Raw genomic sequence first — 19,322 nt, 5'->3', positions numbered from 1 at the left:
CTTTTAAACTTAGTTTCTCGAATCCAGATTAGCATAGCGAGCGACATCCTTACACCTCAGTTTATGATAATGATCTGTATACTAACTTGAATCGGAATCCACCAGTTTCCCACCCATGGGAAATCTCCGGTACACACTGTCTTCCTCACTCCCTTGGGTTCTGGACCATACTTTGATCTAAACTGAATTTCTCTTTATCAATAAATCTGTCTTCAGTTAATCTACTACATTATGATGAAGTGTCACATTATTTCCTTTTAAGTCTTTGAACTTAGGGCTTTGCAGTTCTCTGGGGTGCATGCATGTTGTCTTTTCAGGTTTTTCATGTCGGTTCATAATCGTTGATGTGATTTTGTTAATGGGATGGCAGAAGTTCTTCCTAGGATGTGTCCTAGTTATTACCTGTGTTGTAAAGTCTTGCTAGATGCAGTTTCTTCACAGATAGCTTGTTACTGCGAGTAAATGACCATATGTATCAGTTGACAGAGCTCATTATTCATAGGATGGTTTATTAGAATCTTTCTACAAATTATCTCAGATTTAGTTAGGGTGACCCTTTTTTTACATATGTAACTTGGTTACAAATTTTACCAATTTTGTTTTCTTCATTCAGATGTTTCAGCAGTATCCGAGGATGGCGTATCCTCCTCTTCATGGTCCCATGAGGTTTCCACCTTCTTTATCTGAAACAAACAAGTAAGGCTATTAAATGATAAAAGTTGCCACAGCACAAAGGCACATATATGCTCATTAAGATTTTCTGGAGGAGGCTGGAAGAAAAAAAAAAAAAGATTTCCTGGAGGTTGAATGGATTGTGGTGATTGAGTCATTATTTTGACCTCAGAATAGAGTTGCCATGAAGAAATAATTGAGTTTTTTTTTAAAGGTTTTTATTTATTTATTTGATAGAGATCACAAGTAGGCAGAGAGGCAGGCAGAGAGAGAGGGTGAAGCAGGCTCCCTGCTGAGCAGAGAGCCCGATGATGCGTGGCTCAGTCTCAGGACCCTGAGGTCATGACCTGAGCTGGAGGCAGAGGCTTAACCCTCTAAGCCACCCAGGTGCCCCAAATAATTGGCTTTTATAAGACACAACAATACTTTATTCTTCTAAAACTTTAAATTAACATAAAAACTTTAAATTGACATAAGATTCTGAAAACTGAAAATCGCGTCCCTGGTAAGACGTGAGAGTTGTTTATCTGTTCTTCTGCTTCCATGGGTTAATTGACTTCCCATTTTCTTTTTTTCTTTTTTTTTTTTGCATAATGTGAGACTTGAGCATTTTCCTCAATGATTTTCTTAACATTCTTTATTTTGATATTAGTATTAGGCTTAGCCATATTATTCTTTAACATATTTGTTTTATCTTAAATTTTTGGCAATTAAAAAAACCCATTTTCTGATATTAAATACTTGAAACAGAATTATATATTGTCCTCAATTTATGTATTAACATTAGAATTTCTTCATACACATGTCAGGTGCAAATATTTTGTATATTAGACAGTATTAATGTTGAATTGAAATGAACTAAATTTCAGTCTTTTGAATCATTTATGTAATTTAGAATCATTAAAACTTTGTATCTTTTCCCCTCATAACCTCTGTTCATTAGAGGCCTTCGAGGAAGGGGTCCACCGCCTTCATGGGCCTCTGAGCCTGAACGCCCCTCCATCCTTAGTGCATCAGAACTGAAGGAGCTTGATAAATTTGATAACCTAGACGCTGAAGCTGATGAGGGTTGGGCAGGTAAGAGGCAAAATTAATTGCTTTTCGTTCTTAGATGTTTTTTAAACAGTCAGTCTGAATTTTCCTTAATTTAATAGGTGCTCAGATGGAAGTCGATTATACAGAACAGCTGAATTTCAGTGATGATGATGAGCAAGGAAGTAGTAGTCCTAAGGAAAGCAGCAGGTAAGCTGTGGAATACCTTCCACGAGTAATACTGTGAATTTATTGGTATAACATTGTCCATTTGTGCAGAGGCTTCGTTAATAGTCATTTGTTCCCTTTTTATAGAATTTCTGTATTTTACGCCGAGAACTTACTGAGTTGGGAAGGTGATTATTGAGCCAAATTTTAAAAGTACAGCTAATCAAAGAGTTAAAGTTTGATGCTTCTAAAGAAAATACATTTTTCTTTAAAAGATTTTATTTATTTATTTGACAGAGATCATAAGTAGGCAGAGAGGAAGGGAAGCAGGCTCCCTGCTGAGCAGAGCCTGATGTGGGGCTTGATCCCAGGACCCTGGGATCATGACGTGAGCCGAAGGCAGAGGCCCTAACCCACTGAGCCACCCAGGCGCCCCAAGAAAATACATATTTTTAAAAAGATGTTTAGATCCTAACCATCTGATTGGTGATATTTTGAAAGACAACATCAGGGACTGTTTCAAACTTGTTACTTCATATTTACAAAACTAGAGAAAAATCACTTGAGTTACTGGTACTGCCTCAAGTCTTTGAGTTTTTAAACTTCAGCAAGCAGCATTAAAGTTTGAAAAATGGGAGCTTCTCATCTGTTCTCCAATATAGGGGCATCAGAATCAGAAATACATGAGTTATATACCATAAAAATTGGGCTCTTAAAATATAAGGAGCTTGCATGTACATGCTGTTAGTTGCTAGACAGTTTAGTAGAGTTGGTAAGTTTTTGCCATGGCGTTGCAGTGTACTGTTTCGTGATCAGTTATGAGATAGATGCCTGGCACTTGTGATTTTAAAAAAATGCTGTAGTTTGACTTCTGTCTTTTCATTAAGTCAGGATAAATTAGAATACAGGTATTAATTATAGTATTACTTGGTTGCATTTAGATGAGACTTTTGGGCTTGGGATGATACAAAATGGTGGGGCTGTAGTCCTTTGTGAACTTGTATGTCAAGTGTGAGTGTCCATATTTGACAATAACGCTGCTGTACTTCAGACCTTGTGATGATAACTTGGACAAACCCAGTTCCTAACACCTTATTGGTATATGACACAGAATGAATGAATGAAAACACCACTAGGTCACAAGACCGTCTCATTCCTTGATATACTCTCACTCCCCCCAACCATATACAAATAATCTTATATAGACAAAACGCTTTTACTTATGGTGTAGTCTGTCTACTTTACTTTCTTACTTCACCTGGATTTTGATTCCTTAGTGAGGATCAAGGTTCAAAAGCTTCTGAAAACACTGAAAACCGAAAAGAAGGAGATGAAGCTTGCAACGCTAAGTCATCTTCTCAGATACCTGCCCAACCATCGGTATCAAAAGGTCCCTATGGGAAGGGACCTCCATTTAATCAGGTTGGTTGGACTTACGGACATCATATCCACTACCTGTACTTTTGTTGAATTCATCGTAAAGTTGAAAGAAGAGTTAGGAAAAGGAAACTATCTTTTGTCTTGAGTAGTTGTAGATCTAAACCATAATTTTATTGCATATTTACAGGAACTGTCAATATAGTAGATAAAATTATTAAGTAGAAACTAAAGTTTCGCTTTTTTTCTGTCTTGTAACAGTGTGGTCCTATTACAGTGGAGGTATAAACTGTTTTTCCGAACATTGCTAAGTACTTTATGGTTTATTGAGTATTCTATAAATTCTAGTCAGTACTCATATGTGAAATAGTATGCTGAGTAGGAAAATCACATGTAAAGAGTAGAGAAATCTATGAAGTGTGGGTCATTTTGAAGAACATTGTTAAAGGAGATAATGTGGGTAAACAGATACACTTGATCCTACTCCAAGAAACTGCATTGCAAGCTGGGAATTAAAAGGGCTGTCATCCGGAGAGCCCACTCAACGCCTAGTGTACTCAGCACGTATTTGTTGAATTCATACAGAACAGATTGAGAAACTCGTCCCTTCAAGGAAATAAGGTAGGTAGCTAGCAGTCTGTAAAATGAAAAGACATCAAGTGTCATTTGCAAGACAGACAGCTGGTGTGACAGAGCGCACATAATGGGTTCTTAGAGCATTCTCTGGAAAAGGTTTTGCAAAAGACTTGGTACTTGAAGTGGGAATTAACCAGTAAACAAAGGGAAGAGAGAAATTTCAAGCAGTGGTAACATGATCAGAGTAGAGAAGCATGAGAAAGCATGGCACATTCAGTAAGTCTCAAATAGTTTGATACAGGAAAGGAGTTAAGAGAGCTAGAATCTTACCCTGAAAGTATTGGTTAGTCATTGGAGAATTTGTGAACTCTGAAAAACGACTTTTCAAGTTTCTTTTATAATAAAATTCGTGTTTCATGTGACTTTTTAATTCACTGGCTTAACATGGGGAGTGATAATTCTTTCTTGTGAAAGAATAGAGCAATTTCATATGCCATATCTTGATGTCTTGATTTGTGTGTGTGTGTGTGTGTGTGACATTGAGGTATATACCTGCAAGTGAATAGGGTTGTAACTGTAGCAAGTGAGTATGGTATTTGATTCTCAATATGTTTTAGATGTTTCATTTCTTTAAGTTTCTACATTTAGTTTGCCATTAGGAAAAAATTGAGAGAAAGAATAGGGCTTACATAAATAAAATTTCAAAATTAAAGGCATACTTAAGTACGTTCAAAAATATTTCTAGTAGATATCTTTTATCTGGTTATTTCATAATAGTCCTTATCTTTATAACAGGAACGTGGACCATCTTCACACCTGCCCCCACCTCCAAAATTGCTTGCACAGCAGGTAAACCTTAAATGCTTCTTTGCGGTCTGTATGTATTATTTGTGTGTATGTATTTTTGTATGTATTTTGACTTTGTTTTAATGGGAAGATTTCTGTATGTTTCGTATTTAATAACTTTTATGAAACAATTATGGATATTTCCTTGTTCTTTGCACATCTTCCTCTCTTTTCTGCTCTTCTTCATTCTCAGCTGATATGCTTCCTCCTGATTTCACTAAGAAGATGAGAAGCAACTGTTTTTCCCATTTCAGTGCCCTTCCCATTCTTACTTCTTCCTGTCCTTGCTGCTAAGAGCAACCCTTCTACTGTTCCCTTGCTCCCATCTCTATCACTTACCGGTAATATTATCTCCCATCTTAAGAAACTTTTAAAAAATCAACCCTTCCTTAATTCTTACTACCCTCCCATCTGTAGTATCTGTAGTTTCCACCCAATTTCTCTGTTCTCCTTCGTGGCAAAATAGTTTAAGTGAGCTATTTACACTTACTGTCTTCACTTTCTCTCTCATCTAACCCTTTCCAGTTACACTTTTTCATCACCACTATTCCTTTGAAACTATTATTATAAAAGTCAGTAATGATTTCCATCTTGCCCAATTCAGTTCTCTTGTCTTCATTTTACTTAATTTCAGTAGCAGTTGACATAGCTAATCTTTCCATCCTTCTTAAAAGACTATTTTTTTTACGTTTAAGACATCACACTATTGTGTTCTCTTTCTTCAGTTTGTATTTTCTTCTGTGCCTTTATTGAAGGGGGGAAGTGTACACACGCATACACACAGCAAGCGGGAGGAGCAGAGAGAGAGGGAATGAGAGAATCTCAAGCAGACTCCCCACTGAATGTGGAGCCCGACACAGGACTTGATCCCACGCTCTGAGATCATGACCTGAGCTGAAATCAAGAGTCTGACACTTAACTTACTAAGCCACCCAGGTGCCCTGGGTGTTGGAGGGTTAAGGGCTGTGTTCTTATTCCTTTTTCTGACTCTTTCCCTAGAAGATCTCGTATATGTGCTTAGGGTACTTAAATATATATTATCTGTAGCCCTTAAAGTTCTACCCTAACATCAAGAGTTATGTATTTAGTGATCAATTAAGCATCTTTACTTGGATTTCTGCTAGATAGGTCCAGACCATAACAACCCCCCCCCCCCCGCCCCGCCCCGGGCCATACACACCCATGTGGCTCTTGTCTTCCCATCGTAGGTAATGGCATTATCATTTACCCATTTGTTCAAGTTAAAACCTAGAAGTCACTCATAACTCTTCCCCTCTTTTTTATCATACATCCAGCCTAATCTATTAGAAATTATGTCACCCCTACCTTCGGAGTAATACTCCTCACTGATTGCCCACCACCCATTATACTTCTTTTGAACTATCACAGGAGGTTCCTAATGGATCCTATTTTCCACTCTTGCTTCTGCTTACCTTCCACCTCCTAAATTCTCCTACAGAAGATACAGTCCTTGAAAACTGTGTATTAGCTCACTCTTGTCTTACTCAGGTCCTTCCAGTGGTCTTTAAGATCTCTGTCTACGCTGCTCATTTTAACTAGCTTTTTCTTTGTTCTTGCTACATAAGTTTTTTGCTATTTGCTATTTCCTCTAATTAGTGGAACGTTTTCCAGAGCTCCTTCTTCTAATCAAATTCTTTGCCCAGGGGTTACACTTTAGAGGCCTTCTTAATCACCCTGCTGGTACGACACACACAGCACCACCATCACCAGCGTCTCCACCGGTCATTTTCTTTTTAACTGCTGAGTGCTCTTTATGGCATTTTTATGTGCATACATTTTATATACATACAGGCTAAAACTAAACATCTGGAAGAAAGTGTGGGAACTTTAAACTTGGGTCAACAAGAATGTTCTTGGATAATTCACAAAAGGCATGAATTGGGGGGGGAAATCTGTCAGTTGGAGTTTTAGAAACATCTCTGAGGCAGTGAAAAAATATGTCCACAAAAAAATGATTATTAATGCATCTGACCAAGGACATGTACTAAAATATGTATGTGATTTTAAGAAAATTATTATTTATTTTTAAAGATTTTATTTATTTGTCAGAGAGGGAGCGAGCAAGCAGAGGGAGCAGCAGGCAGCAGGAGAAGCAGACTCCCTGTTGAGCAAGGAGCCCAGTATGGGACTCCATCCCAGGACCTGGGTCTCATCACCTGGACTGAAGGCAGATGCTTAATTGTCTGAACCACCCAGGCATCCCAGAAATATCATTTTTTAAAAGAAGAACAAATGGGTAACTGGGTGGCTCAGTTGGTTAAGCATCTGCCTTTGGCTTAATTCGTGATCCCGGAATACTGGGTTCGAGTCCCACATCGGGCTTGCTGCTTTGCTTCTTTATCTCTCTTTAATGAATAAATAAAATCTTAAAAAAAAAAAAGACCCTTATAACTAATAATAAGACACATAGCCCAGCAGAATGAGCATTTACGTCACAAAATGAGATACACAAATGGCCAGTAAGCCCATGGAAAGATGTTCAGTGTCTTACACACGAGGAAAATGCAAATAAAAATCATAGTGAGATTTTGTTACACACCCCAAATTGAAAGGGCTGGTGACACCAGATAGGTGGGGTATGAAGCAGCTGGCACCCTCCTATGTTCCTTACTGTTGGCGCTGTAAAACCTTGCGACCACTTTGGAAAACAGTTTGGCAGTGTCTTAATAAAATGACAAAGATACTTACCACATGACTCAGCAGTTCTGCTCCTAAGTATTTATCTAAGAGAAATGAAAGCGCATCCATTTAAGCAAAGACCAAGGCATGCACGTCCATAACTGTGTATTCATGGTCAAAGACTGGAAGCAGTCCGTGAGTCCATCTGCAGGTGAAACGGTGTGGCTGTGACGGAGCGCTTTCCAGCAGTAAAGGGGACAGATGGCCACAGCGCCTCAGAACCGTCATCCCGAGCGTGAGAAGCCAGATCCGAAAGGAAACATAACTCGACGTAGCCATATATATGTGAAACTCTAGGAAAGATGCAACTACTCTCTGTTGCCAGAAGCAGACCCATGGTTATTTGGGGTTACGGGTGCTGGCAGGTGAAGTGGTTTGCCTAAGACAGCATCAGTGGTAAAACAGAGAGTCTAGATCAATTTAGTCCAGTGTTTTCATCATTCCATTTTGCCCTTTATAAGGATTCTGACTGGTTATGCGGCTTTCCAGATTTCTTCAGCGTATAAGCTAATAAAATGAGTATTTTTTAACTTTTTTTTTTTAAGTTCCTTAACATTGCAGCGCTTCAGGTGCTCTTCTTACTCTGCTAATTTTCCCATAGTTGCTGGCAGTGATTGTAGTTGTTCCAGAACATACCAGTTAGAAGTCTTTCAGGTGATATCCACATTCCACCGTGGGTTCTAGGTGTGCATTTCTGCAGCTTTCAGTTCAAAGATAGAGAACTCTGTCTATACGGACTGACTCCCAGGGATTTCTTCTCTCGTGAAGTGTTGGCGGTAGTAGTGTCTCCATTGTCTTCACCTGGCATCTCTGGCTGTTTTCTCCCTGCAGCCGCACCTTTTGTCTTCTCAGGGCTCACATGACCCTGTTCTGCATCTGTATGGACTTTCTAGGCATTCCATCTCTGACAGTTAAGAGCACTCACATTCTAAATTCCTTCATGTCTAAATTTAGATTTTGAAATCATGTTGTGACAGCTTCTTATTTTATTCAACAAATTCTTTGCACAGTAATGTCTACCACAATAAATAGGTACATGGCCCGGATTAATTGTTCTGGTCTTCGTTTGGAGAATTATCTAAATATTTTCCCCATGTTACTACTTGTTTGTATTTTAATATGTATGCTTTATCAGAAATATTTGTGACATTTTGTCGAGTTTTTCCTTCCCTCTTCATGTCTATGATACCCATTGTTATTTGGAAATAGATTTGGAAATAGATTCCAAAATACCCAATGTTATTTGGAAATAGAATTGTCATATTCACCTTATCATTTATCGTAATGTTGCAGCATCCTCCTCCAGACCGGCAGGCAGTGCCTGGAAGACCAGGCCCTTTCCCCGCCAAGCAGCAAGTACCGGATGAAGATGAAATATGGAAGCAAAGACGAAGACAGCAGTCAGAACTTTCTGCAGCCGTGGAACGTGCTCGGAAACGGCGTGAAGAGGAAGAGCGAAGAATGGAAGAACAAAGGAAGGCAGCATGTGCAGAGAAACTGAAACGATTGGATGAAAAGCTTGGCATAGTGGACAAACAACCGTCTCCAGAGGAGATTAGAGAAAGGGAGCGAGAAAAAGAACGGGAGCGTGAGAAAGAACTCGAGAGAGAACAGGAGCGGGAGCGAGAGAAGGAGAGGGAGAAAGAAAGGGAGAGGCAACAGGAGAAGGAGAAAGAACTGGAGAGAGAGCAGGAAAAACAGAGAGAACTGGAAAAGGAAAGGAAGCAAGAAAAAGAGAAAGAACTAGAAAGACAGCAGGAAAAGGAAAAAGAACTGCAGAAGATCAAGGAACAGGAAAAGGAATGTGAGTTGGAGAAGAAAGAAAGGGAAAAAGTGGAGGAAAAAATTGAACACAAAGAACCTACTTTAGAACCTGTGGTAGAAAAACCAGAAAGTGAGACCAACTGTAGTAAAGGTATGAGAGTCTTGTTCTTCTGTAGGAGGCCTCATAGCACTGCAGGTGTGGGTGTCCGCGTCTTTTTGGTGTATGCACGTAACCCACATGAAAATGAGGTTTCTTTCGTTTTCAAGATGGGTTTTATTTACTTATTTACAGAGAGAGCATGTAGGTGCACATGTGTGTAAGCAGGGGGAGGGCAGAGGGAGAGGAAATGTCAAGCAGAGTCCAATGTGGGGCTGGATCCCAGGATCCTGATGTTGTGACCTGAGCCAAACTCAGGAGTCAGATGCTTAACCAGCTAAGCCACCCAGGCATCCCAATTGAGGGTTGGTTTTTTGTTTAAGATTTTATTTATTTATTTGACAGAGATCACATGTGGGCAGAGAGAGAGGAGGAAGCAGGCTCCCCGCTGAGCAGAGAGCCCCATGCAGGACTCGATCCCAGGACCCCGAGATCATGACCTGAGCCGAAGGCAGTGGCTTAACCCACTGATCCACCCAGGCGCCCCTAGAAGCTGAATTTTATTGGATACTTTAATGTGCTTTTTTCCCATATATTTTTTTATTATGGTGAGATATATGTAACAAAGTTTAGAATCTTAACCATTTTTAGGTGTACAGTTTAATGGTATTAAATACATTCATAGTGTTGTTCCATCATCACCACTGTCCGTCTCCAGAACTCATTCCATCTTGTGAGACTGAAACTCTACCTGTTAAACAATACTTCCCTCTTCTCCCCTGTTCTAATTTCTGTCTCTGATTTTGACTGTTTTCAGTGCCTCATCCAGTATTGGTCTTTTTGTAACTGGCTTATCTCACTTAGTATAATGTCTTACAAGGTTCATCCATATAATGGCATATTGCAGAATTTTCTTTTTAAGGCTAATAATCTGTATATAAAACCACATTTTGCTTACCAGTTCCTGGGCACTTGGATTGATTCCATATTTTATCTATTTTGAATAATGCTGCTGTGAATGTGAGTGTACAAAGACCTTGTTGAGACCCTGCTTTCATTTTTTTTTTTTATTACATACTCAGAAATGGAGTTGTTGGATCATATGGTAGTTCTGTTTTTTTTGGAGGAACCACCATACTGTTTTTTACAGCAGCTGTACCGTTTTACATTCCCACCGACAGTGCACAAGGGTTCTAATTTCTCCATGTCCTTACCAACATCTGTTACTTTCTGGGGGCGTTTTTTGATGGTAGGCTTCCTAGTAAGTGTGAGGTGGCGTCTCACTGTAGTTTTGAGGTGCAGTTTGCCAATGTTTAGTGATGCTGAGTATTATCTTTTCATTTGTTTGTTGGCCATTTGTGTATCTTTGGAGAAATGTCCAAGTCCTTTTCCGTTTTTAATCAGATTGTTGCTGCATTTTAGGAGTTTAGATAGGTTGCCTTTTCACTTGATACTCTGTTCATGTACAGAACTTTAAAATTTACATGAAATCCATCTGTTTTTTTCTTCTGCCTTCGGTGTCAAGGCCACGAAGTCATCGCCAACTCTAATGTCACGAAGCTTTTGTTCTGTTTTCTTCTAAGAGTTTTATACTTTTATGTTTTACATTTACATTTTTTGACCTGTTGTGAGTTAAGTTTTGTACATTGTGTTAGAGTGGGAGTTGAGCTTCGATCTTCTGCGTGTGGATATTCAGTTTTCCCAGTACTGTTGTTGGAAAGACTGTTCTTCCCCCCTTTGAATGGTCTCAGCAGCCTCTTCTAAAATCATTCGACTGTGTATGTGATGGTTTATTTTGGGATCTTGATTCTATTCCATTGCACTATCCATCTGGCTTTATGTTAATGTCTTACTGTTTTTATTACTGCAGCTTTGTTGTATGCTTTTATTTTCTAAAGATTTTATTTATTTGACAGAGAGAGAGAGATTGAGATCACAAGTAGGCAGGGAGGCAGGCAGAGAGAGGGGGGGAAGCAGGCTCCCTGCGGAGCAGAAAGCCTGATGCGGGGCTCGATCCCAGGACACTGAGATCACGGTCCGAGCTTAGGGCAGAGGCTTAACCCACTGAGCCACCCAGGTGCCTCTGTTGTATGCTTTTGTGAGTCCTCAATCTTTGTTAGGTTTTTTCATGATGTATGGGTGTTTGTTTCTGTAAAGAACACCATTGAGATTTTCATGGGGATTGCATAACTCTAGGTTGCTTTTGGTAGCATTGATAATGTTAACAGTATTAAGTCTTGCAGTCTGTGAGCATGGGATGTGCTTCCATTCATTTATGTCTTTAATTTCTTTCAGCAAGATTTTGCAGGCTTTCACCTCCTTGGTTAATTCTTAAGCAATTTAGGGGTACCTTGCTGGTTCAGTCGGGAGCGTGTGTGGCTCTTGATTTCGGGGTCATGTGTTCAAGCCACACATTGGGTGTAGAGATTACCTAAATAAAAATCTAAAAAATATTCTAAAGGATTTGTTTTATTCTTTTTGATGCTATTATAGATGGAATTGTTTTTGTAATTTCCTTTTCAGATCATTCGTTACTAGTATATTAGAGATGCAGGTAATGTGAGCAGATGATACAGTCTTACATGTAAAAAACCCTAAATCTCAAGGGACCCAGAATAGCTAAAACTGTCTTGAAATAAAGTAACAAAGCTGGAGGACACACACATCTGGATTTTAAAACTTAGCTACAAAGTTTATGTTGTAGGCATTTGTTCATTTCACCTTGCTTATCCCATTTGTTGATATATACTTATCCAGAAGACTCTTATAATCCTTTTTATTTCTGTAGAATTGGTAGTAATGTCCCAATTTCTATTTCTGATGGTAGTAGTTTGAGTCTTCTCTCTTTGTTTCCTCATTGACCTGTCTAGTTAAAGGTCTGTCAATTTCATTGATCTTTTCAAAGACTCCACTTACAGCTGCATTAATTTTTTTCTCTTTTCCTAGTCTCTGTTGTGGATCTCTGTGTCGTGCTTTATTGCCTTTCTTCTGGTAGTCTTGGGTTTACTTTGTTCTTACTCTTTTCCCTTACATTGTAACACTAGGTTTTGGATTGGAGATCTTTATTTTTTAATGTAAGCATTTATAGCTGTAAATTTGCCCCCTTCGCACTTTTGCTGCATCCTGTAAATTCTGGTATGTTGTGCTTTTGTTTTTATTCATCTCAAGTATTTTCTAATTTCGCTTGTCATTTATTCTTTGATCCCTTAGTTGTTTAAAAGAGTGTTGTTTAATGTCCATGGACTTGTGCATTTTTCTGTTTCATTTCTCCTTTTGATATTTAACTTTTGTGGTCAGGAAGATACTTTATATGAGATTAATCATTTAAAATCTATTGACCGTTGATATTGTGGCCTAACACACCGTCTGTCTTGGAAAATGTCTGTGCATGTGTGAAGAGCGTGATGTCTGTTGTTGGATGGAGTGTCCTGTAGGTCTGTTAGATCTAGTTGGTTTATTGTATTCAGTCCTTTGTTTCCTCACTGACCTTATGTCTGGTTGTTCTATCCATTATTGAGAGTAAGGTGTTGAAGTGTCCAACTGTAAATGTACAGCAGTCTGTCCCTTCAGTGCTGTCGGTATTTTGTTTCATACATTTTGATGGTCTGTTACTAAACATATATTAAATATGTATAAATATTTATAATGGTTATATCTTGCTGTACTGACCTTTTTATTAGTAGTACATAATGTCCTTTGTCTCTTGGAAAACTTTGAATTCAAAGCCGGGCTTGTTTGGTATTAGCATAGCCACCTTGCTCTCTTGGTTCCTCTTCGTATGGAATATCTATGTTCTTCTTTTCGTTTTCAATCTGTTTGTGTCTCTGGATCTTAAGTGAGTTTCTTAGAGATAACCTGTAGTTGGATCATGTGTTCCAGTTCAGTCCATTTTAAGTAAGTATTGATTAGAAGGGACTTATTTATCACATTTTGGTATTTGGATTTTATATGCCTTATATCCATTTTTGCCCCTCATTTCCTGGATTACTGTCTTTTGTGTTTAGATGATTTTTTTGTATTGAAACATTTTTAAATTCCTTTCTCATTTCCTTTTGCTTATATTCTATAACTACCCTCTTTGTTTTGACCATGAGGATTACATAAACATGCAAACGTTATAACACTAAATTTATACCAGCTTAACTAATAATATGCAGAAATTCCTGGCGTGCCTAGGTGGCTCAGTGGGCTGAAGCCTCTGCCTTCGACTCAAGTCATGGTGCGGGACGCCTGCTTCCCCCTCTCTCTCTCTGCCTGCCTCTCTGCCTACTTGTGATCTCTGTCTGTCAAATAAAGAAAATCTTAAAAAAAAAATTCATTCCTTTAACAGTTACATTTGCATTTCCTTTGGTCGTTGGTATCAGAGATTTACATCTTTAACTTTCTATCCCCAGAAACAAACTAATAATTACTTTAAATGCATTAGTTTCTTAAATCATGTGGAAAACAATGTGGAGTACAAACCAAAATGTTATTATCTTTTAGATTAATAATTGGTTTATTTAAAGAAATACTCATTTCGTAAATCATGTGGACATAGAGTTACCTGCTACTACTGCCTTTTATAATTGCCCATGTCTTTGCCTTTATTGTTACTTTGTCATGCCGTTTTCGTTTACTGTGTGCTGTCCTTTCATTGCACTTTGCAGGACTCTTGAGCTTTTGTTGGATGGCAGGTCTAGTGCTAATGAACTCTTTCCTAGCTTTCATCTGGGAGTGTTTCAATTTCTCCTTCATTTTTAGAGAACAGTTTTGCCACGTATAGTATTCTTGGTTGATAGTTTCTTGGTTTGGTTTTGTTTTGCTTTTAATACTTTGAGATGCCGTCTAGCCTCCAATGTTTGAGATGATGAGAAATCAGATAGTTTTATTGAGAATCCCCTGTATGTGACTTCTCTTTAGTGCTATCCTGCTGCTTTCAGGATTTACTCTTTGTCTTTAAAGTTTCATTATAAGGTGTCTCAGTTTGGGACTCTGAGAATTTGTAGAGCTTCTTAGAAATTATACTCCTGCTTTCATCAAATTTGAGACATTTCTGGCCGTAATTTCTTCAAATAGTCTCTTTATCCCTTTGTCTTTCTCTTGCTTCTGGACTCCTTCTCCGTGTGTATGTTTGGTCTCTTGATCTTGTCCTATAGGTATCTTAAGCTCTGTTTATTTTTTTGTTCTGTTCCTCAAACATAGTAATTTCCATTATCCTATCTCCAAGTTCGCGAATTTTTTCTTCTGCTTGCTCCAGCGTGGGCTTAAATGTTAGGGGAGTGTGCCTGGGTGGCTCAGTTGGTTAGGCTTCCGACACTTGGTTTCAGCTCAGGTCATGATCTTGTGGCTCTGTGCTCAGTGGGAAGCTGTTTGAGGATTCTCTCCCTCTGCCCTTCCTCCCAATCGTGTGTGTGCACACACACTCTGTCATAAATAAATCTTTACAAAAAATGTGAGGGGGGAGGTACATAGCTGATCCTGTGCTAGAGCTCTAATTGACTGGTATGAACCACAGTTTATCACAAGTAGGCAGAGAGGCCGGCAGAGAGAGGAGGAAGCAGGCTCCTTGCTGAGCAGAGAGCCCAATGCGGGGGCTGGATCCCAGGACCCTGAGATCATGACCTGAACCGAAGGCAGAGGTTTAAACCTCTGAGCCACCCAGGTGTCCCAGTAAAGTTCATTCTTAATGAACAGTTTATTGTTAAAATAGAAGTAGTTCTATTTTGGGGTGCCTGGCTAGCTCAGTTGGTTAAGTTTCTGTCCAGGGTCCTGAGCTTGAGCCTCGCATCAGGTGCTCAGAGGGGAGCCTGTTTCTCTTCCCTCTGCCATTCTATCCGCTTGTGTTCTCTCTCTCTGTCAAAGAAATAAATAAAATTAAAAAAAAAAAAAAAGTAGTTCTGTTTCAGTCTGTTTCCTGTTACAGAAATACTGAAACTTTTTTTTAAATCTCAAAACCCATGGTCTGTCTACAAGATCATGCTGCTTGAAATTATATTACATGGGCGCCTGGGTGGCTCAGTGGGTTAAGCCGCTGCCTTCAGCTCGGGTCATGATCTCAGGATCCTGGGATCAAGTCCCGCATCAGGCTCTCTGCTCAGCGGAGAGCCTGCTTCCCTTCCTCTCTCTCTGCCTGCCTCTCTTGTGATTTCTCTCTGTCAAATAAATAAAATCTTTAAAAAAAAAAAAAAAGGAAATTATATTACAAAGTTACTCAGAATTATCCTTTAATTTTTTACTTAAAGTCATCATCAGACTTGGCTCTTTATTAAAAAAAGTTGAGTCTGTTACCTTAACTTTTTTTAATGAGATAAGGCAGGCCCCTGTCAGATTTCATAAACTTTTGTATTAATGTATGTAGAAATAATTTGATATTGATCATGGGCTTTTGTTACGTATCACAAGCACAGGTTGCTCATAATACTAACAAAGTAAAATTTCTCACCATAGAAGTGAAAACCACAGGCGTATGGGTGACTCAGTGGTGGTTAAGCATTTACCTTCGGCTCAGTTCATGATCCCAGGGTCCTTGGGATTGAGGCCCGCATTGGGCTTCCTGCCCACTGGGAAGCCTGCTTCTCTCCCTCCCACTCCCCCTGCTTGTGTTCCTCTCTTGCTATATCTGTCTGTCTCTCTTTCTCTCTCAAATAAATAAATAAATAAATACAATCTTTTAAAAAGAAGTGAAAACCATTGGCATAGCTTAATATTGATGATTAATATCAGCCTTAGGGAATCTCATTAACAGATGATGAGAAAGGAGTATAGATTCAAAATAAGGAAATTCACATTTTAGTCCTTGTTCTGTCAGTGATGCAGTGATCAACTATCAGATGAGACTGTGTCTACACCAGTTATTTCTGCTTTTCTTTTTAATTATTATTTCATGGTGCTTTTATTTTCATTCACATCTTCTCTATTTATGGCAGTTTAACTTCTGCTAGCCTCATCAGCATGATGTGCACTTTGGATTTTTAAGTGTTGGACCTACTAGCTCTCTTTTCTTTCTGATATTTTATTTTTCTTTTTACAACATTCTTAATATTGAATGTAATGCCAATAAGAAAACATGGTTTGTGATTCTTTTATTTTTTTTTTAAATATTTTATTTATTTGATAGAGATCACAACTAGGCAGAGAGGCAGGCAGAGAGAGAGAGGAAGGGAAGCAGGCTCCCCGCTGAGCAGAGAGCCCCATGCGGGGCTAGATCCCAGGACCCTGAGATCATGACCTGAGCCGAAGGCAGAGGCTTTAACCCACTGAGCCACCCAGGCGCCCCATGGTTTGTGATTCTTGAGCATGGTTTTTACAGTGGCAAAATAAACTTCATTTAAAAATTCATCCCTAGTTCTCTGAGAAGAGGATTTATAACAAGCTTGGCTTTGTAATTGAGACAAATGACATTGTCTAGAACGAATATGGCTATCTTTTTTTAAGGATGAGAAACTGTTATTTAGTTGGTAATTAAATAAGTATATATAGTTCTTTTTGGTATCATTCTTGATACTTTTTACATAGAATAATAATTTATGTGTTTGAAGATAGCCATGATCACTGTTGTCAGACTTCGATTCATTAGTTTTCTTTATAGATAATAGTCTCTTCTTCAAAAAGCAAACTGTTGTGTTACATTTTATGTTTAGGCCATAAGTGTTTTCACATAAGTCCTAGTGAACCACAGGTAAATACCGACAGGATTAATAGCTGTTGAAACAGTGGGAAATAGGTAGTATTTGATGTTTTTTACTATCACAAATTACCAAATACAAATTTTTGGCGTAACGTACTTGGACCTGTGATCTCTGAAGAACCTGGCTTTGAGGAAATCTAAGGTTTTGTCACTTTAATGTTAACGTCATTGATTGCTGCAGAGTACAGAATAGTTCTGTGGGCTGTTGGGATGCTTTCTTCCTCATTAACCTTTTAAAAATCTGTGGTGATTTTATGCCAGTGCACACATCATGTATTGGTAAGTGTCGTAGCTGAATATTGGTTTTTTTCACCCTTTCTTTGGACAGAGGATGATGCAGTTTTCACTCGACAAGACAGCAGTCGTGGTGAGAAAGAGACCACGCAAGTGGCACATGAAACAGAGCCAGAATCGGGCTCTCAGCCTCGACCTGCTGTGCTATCTGGTTATTTTAAACAGTTTCAGAAGTCTTTACCACCTCGATTTCAGCGGCAGCAGGTAACAGTAAAACATTTTATCATGTTTGTATGATCAAAAAGGTTACTCAGTAGTCTGAGAAGTAGTTTGACATGAAATCTAAAATACACAAAGCACAACAATTTTCCATGAAATTCTTTACCTTTTTAATAAAAGGTTATTGATAATGGGTTTACCATAAGCTTCTGTGTCGGTTTTTTCTCCTCTGCCTCATTTATAGACACCATCTTCCTTTCTGGGGAATGATTTCTGCAGGATAATTAATGCGTGATGAAGTCCTTAAGGCCAAAATGCCCTGACTTATCTTTTGTTCTTTCGACTTACCATCTCTCACTGTTAAATATCTTTGGGATTCTTTTCCCTGAGGGATTCAGAAAAGCCTGTTACTTTCTGATACGATTGATTATGTTGATGTATCGCGTGGACCTGCAGTCTCAAGATGTGGGATCCTGCTTTCTCAGGAGCAGATGAAGCAGCAGCAATGGCAGCAGCAGCAGCAGCAAGGTGTGCTCCCGCAGCCCGTGCCGTCACAGCCGCCCGGCGGCGCCGTCCCTCCGCCGCCGCACCGACCTCTCTACCAGCCCATGCAGCCTCACCCCCAGCATCTGGCTTCCATGGGTTTTGATCCCAGGTGGCTCATGATGCAGTCGTACATGGATCCTCGGATGATGTCAGGTAGACCAGCCATGGATATTCCGCCCATTCATCCCGGTGAGTTGAAGTTTGATGTGTGGCTCACTGGCGGTTACGCAGGTCACCGTCCTCCTGTTCTTACCCTAATCTAGTAAGGACTTAAAGTGGGGTGCCTAGATAGAGTTTTTAAGATTTTATTTATTTATTTGAGAGAGAGTGCATGTGCACAAGTGGGGAGCAGGAGGAGAGGGAGGGGGAGAGAGACAAGCAGACTCCCGCCCAGCAGGGAGCCCAACTCGGGGCTCCATCCTAGGTCCCCAAGATCATGACCTGAGCTCAAGTTGGATGCTTAACTGACTGAGCCACCCAGGTGCCCCTAGATTTTTAATTTTTTTTTCTTTTCTTTTTTTTTTTTTTTTTTAAGATTTTATTTTTTTATTTGATAGATAGAGATCACTGGGCAGAAGGGTAGGCAGAGAGAGAGGAGGAAGCAGGCTCCCCACTGAGTAGAGAGCCTGACGCGGGGCTCGATCCCAGGACCCTGGGATCATGACCTGAGCCGAAGGCAGAGGCTTTAACCCACTGAGCCACCCAGGCGCCCCAGATTTTTTATTTTTAAACATTTTATTTTAGAGAAGGAGTGAGCACACATGAGTGGGAGGGGCAGAGGGGGAGGGAGAGAGCATCTGAAGCAGACTTCCCAATGAGCCTGACACAGGCTCAGTCTCCCAGCCATGAAGGATCACAACCCCAGCCAAGAGCAAGCGCCAGACACCTACCCAGGCCGCCCAGGTTGCCTAGATTTTTTTTTATTCTTATTTAAAAGATTTATCTTTTTTGAGAGCAAGAATGCACACATCGGCTAGGGGAGGGACAGAGGTTAAGACAGAGAGACTCTGAAGCAGACTCATCACTGAGCAGGGGGCCTAATACAGGGCTTAGTCTCAAGATCCTGAAATCATCATGATCTCAGCTGAAATCAAGGGTCGCACACTTAATTGGCTAAGGCTCCCAGGACGCCTAGATTTTTAGTCAGAAAATTCTGTTAATTTTCAGCACAGAGTAGTTAAATGTCAGACATATGGATCATACGTGTGATAATACCAAAACACTAGTTCTTTTCTGTTTTGTCAATATTTTAAATTTTTTTTAGTCTGAAAATATTTTCTGTTATTTGCTAAATTGTTTTCATTCTTTTAAGTGTTAAAGCATTTAAATTTTGTCCATGTATTCTGTATTCCAGCTTTTCAATTTTGTCTGCCAAATACTTGAGTTTTCACATAGGTAGCTGAAAACAAATGAATCAGCAGT

At 39.4% G+C, this 19,322-nt stretch overlaps 1 protein-coding gene across 12 annotated transcripts in view; it reads left to right on the top strand.

Annotated features, from left to right (window-relative positions):
* Positions 1-19,322, top strand: part of PRRC2C (proline rich coiled-coil 2C) — a 97,880-nt gene that overhangs the window by 33,793 nt on the left and 44,765 nt on the right. For all 12 annotated transcript variants that reach the window (XM_045983628.1, XM_045983624.1, XM_045983620.1 and 9 more), the window contains exons 7-14: positions 614-696; positions 1,616-1,749; positions 1,827-1,914; positions 3,150-3,294; positions 4,621-4,674; positions 8,665-9,286; positions 17,230-17,399; positions 17,840-18,089. In XM_045983628.1, the coding sequence (XP_045839584.1) occupies positions 614-696; positions 1,616-1,749; positions 1,827-1,914; positions 3,150-3,294; positions 4,621-4,674; positions 8,665-9,286; positions 17,230-17,399; positions 17,840-18,089 (1,546 nt within the window). The remainder of the gene's footprint in view (positions 1-613; positions 697-1,615; positions 1,750-1,826; positions 1,915-3,149; positions 3,295-4,620; positions 4,675-8,664; positions 9,287-17,229; positions 17,400-17,839; positions 18,090-19,322) is intronic.

Source organism: Meles meles, chromosome 17 (genome assembly GCF_922984935.1).
Source record: "Meles meles chromosome 17, mMelMel3.1 paternal haplotype, whole genome shotgun sequence".
NCBI lineage: Eukaryota > Metazoa > Chordata > Mammalia > Carnivora > Mustelidae > Meles > Meles meles.
Note: the sequence above shows the minus strand (reverse complement) of the source record. Positions and strands in the feature narration are given on the sequence as shown.